The sequence below is a fragment of the Leishmania donovani genome, chromosome 33, assembly GCF_000227135.1.
Source record: "Leishmania donovani BPK282A1 complete genome, chromosome 33".
NCBI classification, from domain to species: domain Eukaryota; phylum Euglenozoa; class Kinetoplastea; order Trypanosomatida; family Trypanosomatidae; genus Leishmania; species Leishmania donovani.
In genome coordinates this window covers 24,270-35,700 of record NC_018260.1, presented here as the reverse complement: position 1 = coordinate 35,700, position 11,431 = coordinate 24,270, and the positions used below count along the sequence as shown (strand labels likewise).

The 11,431-nt window shown below is 58.3% G+C and overlaps 6 protein-coding genes across 6 annotated transcripts; all 6 read left to right on the top strand.

Annotated features, from left to right (window-relative positions):
* Positions 1-1,117: 1,117 nt before the first annotated feature.
* Positions 1,118-1,957, top strand: LDBPK_330160 (hypothetical protein, conserved; the record flags this gene model as incomplete). The annotated part of the gene is made up of 1 exon (XM_003863792.1): positions 1,118-1,957. The coding sequence occupies one exon, from the start codon at positions 1,118-1,120 to the stop codon at positions 1,955-1,957; it is 840 nt and encodes a 279-aa protein (XP_003863840.1).
* Positions 1,958-2,729: 772 nt separating this feature from the next.
* Positions 2,730-3,956, top strand: LDBPK_330150 (hypothetical protein, unknown function; the record flags this gene model as incomplete). The annotated part of the gene is made up of 1 exon (XM_003863791.1): positions 2,730-3,956. One exon carries the CDS (start codon positions 2,730-2,732, stop codon positions 3,954-3,956), a length of 1,227 nt encoding a protein of 408 aa, XP_003863839.1.
* An 825-nt stretch (positions 3,957-4,781) lies between these two features.
* Positions 4,782-5,807, top strand: LDBPK_330140 (trans-splicing factor, putative; the record flags this gene model as incomplete). Its single annotated transcript, XM_003863790.1, has 1 exon — positions 4,782-5,807. One exon carries the CDS (start codon positions 4,782-4,784, stop codon positions 5,805-5,807), a length of 1,026 nt encoding a protein of 341 aa, XP_003863838.1.
* A 594-nt stretch (positions 5,808-6,401) lies between these two features.
* On the top strand, positions 6,402-7,502 carry LDBPK_330130 (hypothetical protein, conserved; the record flags this gene model as incomplete). Its single annotated transcript, XM_003863789.1, has 1 exon — positions 6,402-7,502. The coding sequence occupies one exon, from the start codon at positions 6,402-6,404 to the stop codon at positions 7,500-7,502; it is 1,101 nt and encodes a 366-aa protein (XP_003863837.1).
* Positions 7,503-8,288: 786 nt separating this feature from the next.
* Positions 8,289-9,158, top strand: LDBPK_330120 (hypothetical protein; the record flags this gene model as incomplete). Its single annotated transcript, XM_003863788.1, has 1 exon — positions 8,289-9,158. The coding sequence occupies one exon, from the start codon at positions 8,289-8,291 to the stop codon at positions 9,156-9,158; it is 870 nt and encodes a 289-aa protein (XP_003863836.1).
* Positions 9,159-9,812: 654 nt separating this feature from the next.
* On the top strand, positions 9,813-10,871 carry LDBPK_330110 (hypothetical protein, conserved; the record flags this gene model as incomplete). The annotated part of the gene is made up of 1 exon (XM_003863787.1): positions 9,813-10,871. The coding sequence occupies one exon, from the start codon at positions 9,813-9,815 to the stop codon at positions 10,869-10,871; it is 1,059 nt and encodes a 352-aa protein (XP_003863835.1).
* Positions 10,872-11,431: the final 560 nt, after the last annotated feature.

The window sequence follows — 11,431 nt, the reverse complement described above, 5'->3', positions numbered from 1 at the left end:
ACCCGCGGAGCGGGGAGGGGTGGGCGCAGCTCGAGACGGAGGCCGTGCTGAGGTGGCTGGGTCGGGGCATTGCTTGCATGCGTGCGTGTCTCGGGCTGCTTCGCGCCAGGCGATGGGGCCTGTGGCACGCCGGGGGCCGAGCGGAGCTTGGCTCATGCTGTGTGGCAGCGAATGGACATGGACATCGAAAGCGAGATCTTTTGTACTTCGCTGGGTTGGTCTCGTTTTCCGTCTTTTCATGTATGAACCTGGTGTGATAACATGTGGGGAGGTGTTGAGTAGGCTGCAGTAAAGCCCCGTGGCCCCCTGTATACCTCTTGCGTGCTTCTGGGTTCCCCTTTCCTTGTCCGTTCTGTGCGGATGATTCCTTACGGCAAGGCGAGTGTGGTGAGTTGAACGGATGCCTTGAAGTGGCGAACCGTGAGCATATACTTTCTGTGAGACGAAAGGAAACCACGGAGTCAGAGAACTAGCGCCGGTGCACCTCTTTCGGGACCGATGCTTGCGCTTCGGACAAGGTGAGGCAAGGCGTATCACGGAGGTGACGCGGTTGCCACGGCACGAAAAGAAAACTGGAGGGCGCTGAAAACGAAGAAAAAGTCCTACTTCTATGTTATGTACGCCGTTCTCTCTCTGTCACTCTCGGCGGCGTCACAGTTCTCGCGGGAAAGCGACTGCAGTTTTTGCCCTCTCTCTCTCTCTCTGTGCTCTTCACACCCTCGTTACAGGAGGGGGAAAACTACAGAGGCACGCATTCGAGCCCGCTCCGCGTGCAGGTATTCGAAGCCTTCTCTACTGGTATAACCTCTGTGCAGTAGCGAGCCCCACCGTCCCCTCTCCCAGTGCGCAGAAAGCACATGGATAAGTTGCTCGCGTCTCTCCCTGTTTAGGTGGTTTTTCGCTCATGACGACGACGGCAACTCTCACGCGTCAACCACGCCTCCTCACACTCGCACAACCTCTCTGTGCGATATCTATGTCGACTCCCACCCGCACTGGGGGCGACGCGTGCCAGCCGCGGGTTTATCTCAAGGTGAGCCGCAAGCGAGGCCGTGATGGGTTTGTTGAAGAGGCGGCACCGCCCACTCTCGTACGGGTGCAGTGGGACAGCGCGGAAATGGGCCCCTTGCCGCCAGTCCTGCACGCTACTCTTTCCTGTCGCACCAAGTTTATCTTTCGCCGTCTACGTCACTTGGGCGCGGAGCAGTCGACGGGAATGGCAAAGGCGCTGATGCCGCAGGTTTCTACGAATCGGCAGACGCGACCGTTCCGCTCGCCAGTGGAGCGTGTCACCGCGAGTGGGCAGTGCGTGGTAATCGAGTGCGGTGATGGTGTCTCTCGCGTAGACGACGGTGCTGCTGTGGTGGAGCTCTTTACTTTGGATTCTGAGGCGACGGAGGAGGATACCATGGTGGAGGCATTTGGCGAGTTCGCCATAACGGAAGACGATCTCGTCGGCTGCACTCGAAGCAGTCTGAAGCGTGGCAGAGTCGAGGAAGACGAGGATCTCCCCTGCTACTTCCTCGCGCCACGGCGCTGCACCTGCAGCGTTGGCGGCCACAGCAGTGCGGATGCTAATTTGGTCTCGGCGTCTCCCTCGCGCTGGGGTGCGGTGGAAACGGATGCTGACGGAGCAATGTGGCGGCTCCTGCAGGAATACGATGAGCTGTTGTGCGTGGAGGCCATAGGTGATGCTACGGAGGACCTCTACTGTTACCCAGATCACCGTAAAGACGACGAGTTCGATAGCAACGCTGAGGACTTTTCGGGTAATGACTATCCGGACGACGCCGATGGCCGGAGTGGTGAGTCCGCGGAAAGGGCGGAGGACGAGGCGTCCGGCTCTTCCACAGGGCGGCGGCGAGGCCGCGTGGCATCGCGCAGCACATATGGCATGCTCTGTGAAGAGGGCTACAGTGAGCGAAGTCTCAGCAGCGGGTGGAACAGCGACGATTAAGATAGGAGTTGCAGTGCTTTCTTTTCGTTTCTCTTCGGCTCGTTGCGTATTCGCCGTGCGCAGCATCTGCTGCTTCTCACATCCATTTTTCGACGAACAGAAATGGAACACACAACGGCAAGTTACAGAATCCGTGCGGGCAGCGGTGAAGTAGGACAACATTTTGCATCGGAGTACCTCGGTCACCCGCATGTGCCGCTTGAGGCGCTTGAGTGGTAGATGCGGATAGAGTAGGGAGGGACCACGATGGCGATACAGAAAATCTCTTCCGAACCCTCTGCGTCTCCCCTTTCCGCTTCTGCTTCGTGTGTGTGTGTGTTTAATTGCACGTGTGCATCCGCAGCCGACACGCGTGGCGCCCATTGTTTGTGTGGCACTCGAGCGCTCGCTCGTTTTTTATCCTTTTATATTCCATTCTCGTATCTCCCTGTACCTTCTCTATTCTGACCGCGCACATACATCTGCACCTGTGTACATATATATACGTGTATGTATGCGTGTGTGTGTAGCTGCCGTGCCCTTCCCTGATCACTGCTGCTGCATACTCCCTCTCTTTCTCTGTCACAGAGCAACTGGAGATCTCGCGCGCTTTACATCGTTTTGAAACAATACTCGTTGGCCCGCATCCAGGCGAAGGGAGACGAAGGTGGCCCTCGACGCCTCTTTTTCCCTTCGAACATCGATTACAACTATATGTGCACGCGTGCTGAAACGGTATCCGTGTTACGTCCTTCGTTCTGCTCTTCCTAGCCCCCTTGTGCGACGTAGGAGGATGGCGAACGCGGTGGAGCCACCTGCTGGGGCCCCGGCACCCGTCTACAAGCTCCCTCAGCGCGATCTGTTTGACTTGGTGGCGACAAACGATGTCGCCTCTTTGCTGATTCTCGTGCGCGGCGACAACCCCTTCGACGTGAGCCCTGGCATGGAGCTCATCCGATACAAAATGAGCGTGCGGCGCTTCGCTAATATGGCGTGCGCCGAGAATGCATACGTGGTGTCAAATGCGGTCCCACAGGTCGAAACTGCGCAAATCCCGCGCATACGCGATGCGAGCGGCAACAGCGCCACTCACGTGGCCGCTAGCCTTGGTTTCTCTTGCATGGTAGATATTTTGGTCACTGAGTGTGGCTGCGCCGTGGACGAGTACAATGCAAGTGGTCTCACGCCGTTGCACCTGGCAGCGCTGCACGGCCACGTCGACTCTGCTCGCTTGCTTCGCGACCTAGGCGCCGATCCTCTGAATCCCACTTACTGCAACCCGCCCTCCTCAGCCGGGCGCAATCGTGGCTTCTGTGGTCGCACCACACTGTTTCTCGCCCACTTGAAGCAGCAAGCGGCTGTTGTAGCGCTTCTCCTTCCCCTCTACCACGAGTTTATCGCCACCACGTTTCGTGGCAAGACAGCGACAGAGGTCTGGAAGGCAGCTGCAACGGGGCAGGACGTGAAGTCTCTGTCGCTGCTTCTGGACGTTTTGGAGTGCCGTTGCACGGTGATTGGCGCCCTTCCTGTTTCCATCGACTTCGACGTGGAGGATGCGCTGTGGGAGGTGCTGCCGGCAGTGCTGGAGACGATTCTACCATCAAGTCGCCAAATGACGCTCTGCCAGTTTTTCTTGTTCGAGCGCCTTGTCCACCTCGGCTACGTTGATGAAACCACTGTCGTAGGTTCTTCGGACACCGTACTTGAGCGTGTTCTGAGCACAGCGCATGTGCGAGCGTGGCGTGCGCTGATAGAGCACGGGCTTGTACAGCCTCACAAGTGCAATCTCGATGCGGTGCACAGCAGCGAGCGCGGTGACGCAAGCGAAGCGGAGCTCCGCGCCCTGATTGAGGAAGCGAAGGCATACTTTAGCTACCAAGCCGCGAAGAAGTCCTATGCTGAGAAGGGGGACAGCCACAGACGACGGAGTACCTTGTTGAATCGCCGAAGCGTATGGAAGCAGTTGCAAAACGATCTCAAGCAACTATCGCTGTCCCCTGCGCGGTGCCCTCAATCGTAGGTGCCCCCAGCATCTTCGCGTGTCGACGCCTTGCTCTCTCGTATGCGGACGTGTGTGATTCAGCCGGGCTATCGATCCCTACGTGGTAACGTGTGCCTGCCTCTTTGCAGCTGAGGTCTTCTTTGCCTCTCTCTGATTTGATGTAGGATTTCCGGACGTTATCATGTACACTATGAGTCCTGCAAGTAGGCAGTCGAGAAGAACAACAGCGTAAAATGGACCTCTCCTCCGAAGTAGACACCGTCTCAGGTGCGGCGACGGCTTCCGATGTATTACCATGTTTTTGCCTTCTCTCTGTGGTAGTGGCCCCATTGGCTCATCTACCCACAGCGTAGGCATGCAGATTCCGAAGCGGTCGTGAAGGCGGGAGAGCGGCAATAGGCACACATTGCGATGCTGCTCGGTTCCTCTGGCGAAGGGGCTTTCCCTATCTTTTCCCTTGTACGCGTCGTCCGCCTGGTTGCCTCAAAAGCTGGCTGCTTTCCGGGCTGCAGGATGGATAGGCTTGCGCTACCGTGATGCTCTGCTGGCTCATAGTGTGATGTGTGTCATATATTTCTTTTTGCGAGCGGCGCTCTCGCCTGCTGTGTAACATTTGCTTCCGTCATTTCCCCTCGTTTCTGGTGATTTCCTGTTGTTCACACACACACATATATATATATATATATATGCGATTGTTGAGGGTCAATTCTGGCGAAAGCACATACATGACAACAGAAGTTGAAGCATCGAACGACTTGCCCTTCTCGCACCGTGGCAAGTACTCTTCCCTCCCCTCTGCGCGCCGTGCTTGAGTCCGCGACTGCCTGACCCACTCTGATGAAGATGGACGAAGGCTTTGATGCACATGTGGCGACCGTCACCCTTGAAGAGATCCCGGCGTACGAGGAGCACGAGGTGACACTGCTGAGCGACGATGATGCGCTTCGGTACGATAGCGTTACAGAGGTCACAAAACTACTCCGCTCGTCCTACTTGAGTGGAATGCTACGTCGTTTGAGTGACTACGAGCAGACAACGGGTCGCGGCAAGAACTGCATTCCATCTGACGATCCCGAGTACCAGTACGTGTCCGACTGCAGCTCGTTGGTGCTGCGCATCGAGGTGGAGAAGAGTCGTGTGCACGTCTTTCTGCGTGCGCAGTACAGCATACGCTTCCCGGAGCTGGCCATGTTCTTCTCTGACAGCGTTCTCTACGCCAAAGTGGTCAAGATAATCCAAAACAGCGTCGACCTCAGCTCTGTCGTTGGGCAATTGGACGAGCTCATTCCGTCCCAGCTGCTGGTGGTGGTGGTGGCATGTGCCTCCACGACGTCTGGCCGCGATCTGTCTCCTGAGGAGTTGAGCCGTGTGCTGGAAGCGTGCGAGGAGCTTGAGAACCTCGAAATGGCTAAGCAAACGTTCCTCGAATACATCCAGTGCTCGATGCCGCTCATCTGCCCCAATCTGTGCGCCTTCCTCGGCACCGGCATCACGTCGCAGCTCTTCGCCATCTCGGGTAGCGTAGCAAAGCTGTCGATCATGGACCCCGCCGATTTGGCGAGGCTCGGCAGTCGACGCTCCAACGACAGCGGAATCGCAATAAAAACAACTGGATTCCTTAGTAACTGCGACCTGGTAGCAAATCTGCCACCCCAGCTTCGGCCTAAAGCACTACGCTTGGTTTCAAGCGTTACACTGACGCTTGCGCGCATTGACGCGAACCGGCGCGCCCCAACCAACTACGAAGGTGTCCGTGAGCGTCGTCTGGCGTGTAACCGTATGCGTGCTTGGCTGGACCCGCCAGTGCTGCGTGGCGCAGGGCACAACATGTACGAGCGCCGCGGTCGAAAGCGTCGGCGCACGAGCTAAGGTGGTGCTGGCGTGTTCGCAGAAGTCGAGATAAATAGTGTGCTAGACTGCACGCTGTGTTGCCGGCAAGCTCCTGCAGCGACTTGCTTTGTTTTGTCGTTGTGCGTCTTGTTGCTCGCTTGTGCACGCCTGTTTTGCTGCCTGTCGCGCTTGTGCCCGAGGAATTCTGTCTTGGGCCAGACTTGCCACGAGTGCTGTCTTGAGGGCACGATAATCCACTAGCGTCTGAGGTGTTGGGCCACGCCGTCCCCTCTCCCACCCTTTGTCCCCGTTCCAACCACACAAAAGCGCAAAGGACAACAGAGAGAGAGAGAGCGGCGAGCGTCGTGCTGTGGCGCTCCTGCGCAGGTGTTGCATGTTTCCTTTCCCGCGCCTCATCGACCCTCCACCACTGCCCCTCTTCTCGCGCTGCCCCTTCTCTCCACTCTCTGCATCCCTCCATACCTCCGCCTCGAACCCCGCGAAAGGCATTTACTCTCCGCTACAGAGTGCACGGGGCAAATCTCCATCACCGTCGTGGGCTGCACGCACCTTTGCCGCTTCGCACAGACACAAGCACAGGCTTCCGTGTGCCGCTGTCCGACACTCATAAACATGGCTGTAGATGACATGGGAGCGGAGCTCTGGGCACTCGTGCACCATCTCTTTCGAAAATACCGCCGCGACCCACGGAAAGCTGTGCAAGAGCTGACGCTGCGCACCCACGCAGAGTGGACTCGCGAGCCTGGTGTACCGTTGCCCACAATCGCGCCGGATGTCAAGGAAAGTCCTTGGTATCACGAGATGTGTAGCCGCCGCGCATCTCTGCTGGAGCAATTGCATGCAAAACACAAGCGCGACATCGCCGACGCCCAGGAGCTAGTGTCGAGCTTGTATCCGGACGGCTGCAACCTCAGCGAGTACGCCGAGGCGCTCCGCACAAGTGCGGCACTTCTTCCCTGTCTTGTGCCATCTGAAACGATCGATCACCTCATTCAGAAAAGAGGCGCTGACTTTCAGGAGAAGGGACGGCACGAAGTGAGCCACGACGAGCTAGTGTCTGACGTCATCGAAGGTCTCATGATTAGAGTTCTCATACCGCGACAGTGGTGGTGCCGAGGGACGAGCTCCGTCGCGCGCGCCACAAGAACGGGCATCCAGAGCAACCCCCCGACACTCTACATCGAGTATGAGAGGCCGGCAGGTGTGCCGCACGTTCGCCGCATTCACCTGCGTACTAACCTGCGGCCTGACATGCCGACAGCGCAGCTAGCGCGGCGGCTCGCGAAGACGCATGAGGCGCTCCTCTCCGAGGCGCAATTTCAATCACTGCTCATACGATGCCAGCGCCTTCAAGGGCAGAGCCCTGCGTCGTCAGCGGCGAATGCACCTTCAACTGGCACGGTCGCATCAACGTTCGCTGCGGCATTGCTGCCAACGATAGCGAACACCGCCTCGCCCGACGCGCCCACAGCCCGCAGCAGCAAGCCGCAGAAGGCGGACTTGGGCCTTCTGTATCGCGACCCCGACGCTGCGCTGGAAAACGTTGACCTCAACGACGCCGATGAAGTTACGCTACAGGAGTTCAAGGAGGTCATGAATGAGCGCTTCAAAGCCAAAGTCGTGAAGCCTGGCGATCCGGGGTACGTGTACGACAAGCGTGTCGAAGTGTCGAAGCCCACGCAGAGTAGCGGGTGGGACGACGATTCTGATTAGAAGCGGTGCGAACAAGCACTGCTGCCGCATTCGAGATGCATCTGCGTGCCTTTGCACGTGAGTGTGCGTGTCTGTGTGTGTGTGTGTAGACGTCGTTGCCGATCTGTCCAGTGCTTGTTTTACGTGGGTCTTGATGAACTGGACACCCGCATGCTCCTCCGTCACAGCGGTTCCCAAGGCCCGAGACCATAGCCGCTGCGCCTAATCGACCGTCTCAAAGAGATTCGTTTCAGCTTGTATCGCCACTACCAAGACCACCATTGCCCAGCTGCTTCTTTCGCAGATGCCGATTATCCGACTTCCGAGCGCCCCATTCTCCCCTTCTTTTCTCTCGCACTCACAGCGACGTGTCCGCCTCCATACTCGATGCGCATCGCAAGAGGTCAAATCCGTCCTTGGCGCCAACACGCCGCCCCTTGTGTCTCGTCCATGAATCTGCGCCTCTCATGCTTGCGCACCTGCGCGCTGCGCTCGCCACTGCCCGCCACTTCGCTTTCTTCGTTTTTTTTCTTCAAAGCACTTCCCTCTTTTCAGTCGGTGCCGTGCGAAGCAGCGGCACTCACTTTCGCTGTCGCCTGTCTTCACGCCTCATGGCGCCATCGGTGGTGAGGGAAAGTCGTTGTTTGTTGCTTTAGAGGAAACAGCGGCTGCGTTCAGAGTGGTGGTCGCGCGTTTCCCTTCCTCCACGTAGAATGCAAAACGCACATCCGAAGAGCACGGGGGCGTTGCTGCTACAGGAGAGGCATGCCTTCCACAGCAGCGAAAGTTCGCTTCAACGCGAGCCGCATGCGTGAGCACCTTCTCGGCGACACCAGTGAAAGTGGTAGGAGTGAGAGCTCGCATTCTCCCTCACTGGAGGCGACGCTGCCGCCGCCCCATCTCGTGCGGGACCCGTGCTATGGCGTGTGTCTGGTCTGGCGGCCTGTGGAGGAGCCGCCGCTGCCCCGATGCATCCACACAGCGAGTCAGGCTCTTGAAGGAGATGCGGAGGCAACGGGCTACAGAGATGAGCCTTTAGCATGTGCGGCAGCGCGCAGAGACGCTACCACCAGCACGGCCGCGACTGCTTTGCAGCTGAGGAGCCCGCCGGTAAAGGCACAGTCCCCACGCAAGACGATCCGGGCTCGCGAATCGCCGCCGCGCGGTCAACTTCTTCGCCGCGGCAAAGGTGGAATCGATGACGTGCTGAGGAATGCCCGTGAGGCACAGCGTCTCTTCTACACTCTGCAAGAGCACCGACTCCAGGCGGAGTATCGCCGTTCGCAGGGCAGCCTCCGGCAAGAGCTGGATCAGCAGCGGCAGTACAAGTGCATGGTTCAGCTGGCCGAGTATCAGGCGGAGCTTGTGAACATATTCGGTCACACCATGCAAGACGCCGTTGCAGATTCCTTCTTCGACGACGGAAGTGACTCTGTCCTTGCAGCTCTGCAAAGAAAGAGGGGCGAGGCCCCGAGCACACGTAGCGCTTTTTATTCGGCGAAGCACCGGGGCCACTGCTCAGTAGCAGGGTCGCTCGGCGTTGGGGCGCGCCGAGGCAGCGCAGAGAGAGCTTTACCGCCGGCTGCCTCCACTCGCGAAAGCAGCGTTGCACAAGAACGGCACGCGTTTCAGCGGGCGCTCGAGGAAGTGCGAGGCGGGCGACGGTGCGCCTACTAACGGCTCTTCTCTGTGCTCGCTTTCGTCTTTCTCTGTTCGTCCGTGCAGCGGCGACACTGGGCGAGCGGCGGTGAAGATATACTCTGCTGGGGGTGCGGTTTTGCACGCGTGCGTGCCTGTCTGCCTTTTCCGTACCGTACAGTACGCGTTTAGAAGTCGTTGCCCGCTGTGGCACTCACTCATCTTTCTTCGGCTGCCCCTTCTCCCTTTTCACGGTGCGCCGCTTGCTGTTTTACATGGGGAGAAGTCTGATACGTCCAGGGAGCAAGGGACGGTGGTGGTGGTGCGCCTAGAGAAAAGTGTATTCCGTCATCCTCATCTGTCGTACATCTTCTCCCTGCTGATCTCCGCCACCGCCCAAGGGTTCGGCGCCCCGCTCGATGTTGGGTACAAAGGCGTGGCAAAGGCCTCTATGCAGCCAAGCGGCACCTTCTGTGCGTCTCGGGGCGACCCTTTGACGGGCATCATGCTGGTGTAATTTCTCTTGTACGTGTACCCATCCCTCCTCGTCCTTGTCCCCTTTTACCGTTGCCGAAGCTAACAAGTGTCGGAAACAGCCAAGAGGCTGTGCGACTCGTCCCTCCTGCGCCCGCGCATTGCCTTTCTCCTTTTACTATCCGGCTCTTCAACCACTAGGTCTCTGCCATTACGGACATGATGGAGGTTCGGTCCAAGACAGCCGTGAACACGCGCGCCAGCTTGGCTTCCCGGTTGCCCAAGATGCATGAGGAGGCGCCAGCGACGAGCGCCTCGCTCCATCGAAAAATCGAAACAACCTACGACGCGGCCTACGCTGCGCGTCCGGCAAGTCGTCTTACCAATGCCCATAGTGCTCACGCCGCCACGGAGTGCGCTGTGGCGGCGGACGGTGCCGCTCTCGCAAGCGGAGAGCAGACCTACATCCTGCACCACCATCCCACCTCCGCTTGGGAGTCAGCGTCCCACGCTGCCGCGCGCAACCTGCAGGCGGAGCGCCCGCTTGACTTTTACGCATCGGCTCGCAAAATCGAACGGGAGGACGATGACCGGCGCGGCGGTCTGGTGGGCCGCATGCAACGTTCGCTCGACATCCGTACCAAGCGCGCTGAGGATGCTAGACTGCGCCCACCCAGTCCCACCTACCACCCGATTGAGCCGCGATCGATGCCAGCCGCAATGGCACAGGAGAAATTTGGTGTGAAGAGCAACTACTTGGACATTGTAGAGTGCACCCAGCTGAGGCCGGAAACGGAGGAGCAGATCGCCTACGACACCGCCCCTCTGACGAGGCTTCCAGGCGAGACACTCTCACAGGAGCTGAAGGTGCAGAGTAAGGTCATCACACAAATGGGTACCTCAAACGAGTTGTTCCGCGGCACTCCCAAGCACCTGGCGGACACGTCGGTTAGCTACATGGGGCACGTCCCAGTAGCACAACACAACGTGTCCTGCATCCACCACGGCGACGACACACGCCGGTTGTTTGCCAAGTCCACCATGACCATGTCAGAGCATGGCGGAGGCATCGACATTGCTGTCATCGGCTCTAACTTGGTCACTCGCCACCGTGGCGGTAAAAATGCCAGGGCACCTCGCGCACTTGAACCGAAGACGACCGACGCCATCAATCAGACGGTGGAGGGGCGCATGTTGCAGCAGACTCTCTACGGAACGCTCGAGCGCGAGCGGCGCATGAACATCCGCGACGACATGCAAGGCCACCGCTACTTCTAGCCGGCACAGTGACGTGCCAAACGACCATGTACAGTGCTCCGTTTCCCTCACCCTTGCACTTAGCCACCTTCACTAACAGTGTAAACGGTGCCCGTGCTATGTTATCATCACGACAGGGATCCTGAGAAAACGATGTGTTTATGCGCACACGGGCTTCCTCGTTCTTGCGATGCTGGCTTGATCTCGCCGTTTATGATTTCGCTCTTCCCTTCCATGTTTTTCGCTCTTCTGTTTGGGTCATGTGGAGAGCTCATTTCTGTGCTGCATTTTTCTTTGGCATGTGCGTGTACGTTTCTCAGTGCTACTTCGACACTTCCATCCCTTTGCCGGAGGCGGCCATGTGTGCGCCATCGACGCTGTACCGTTACGAAAAACCGCGATCTGCCTCTCCCTCATGATGCCGGTCACCTCTTTGTGGTGCCGGGATGCACTATCCACTCCGTGGAGACACGAAGATGCGACACCCGGCACTTGCGAAGGGTGGCGCAGCGTTGGTGTTGGCGGACACGTTGGGGCTGTCGCTTTGCCGAACAAGTGCGGATGCAGAGGAGTGTGGCGCG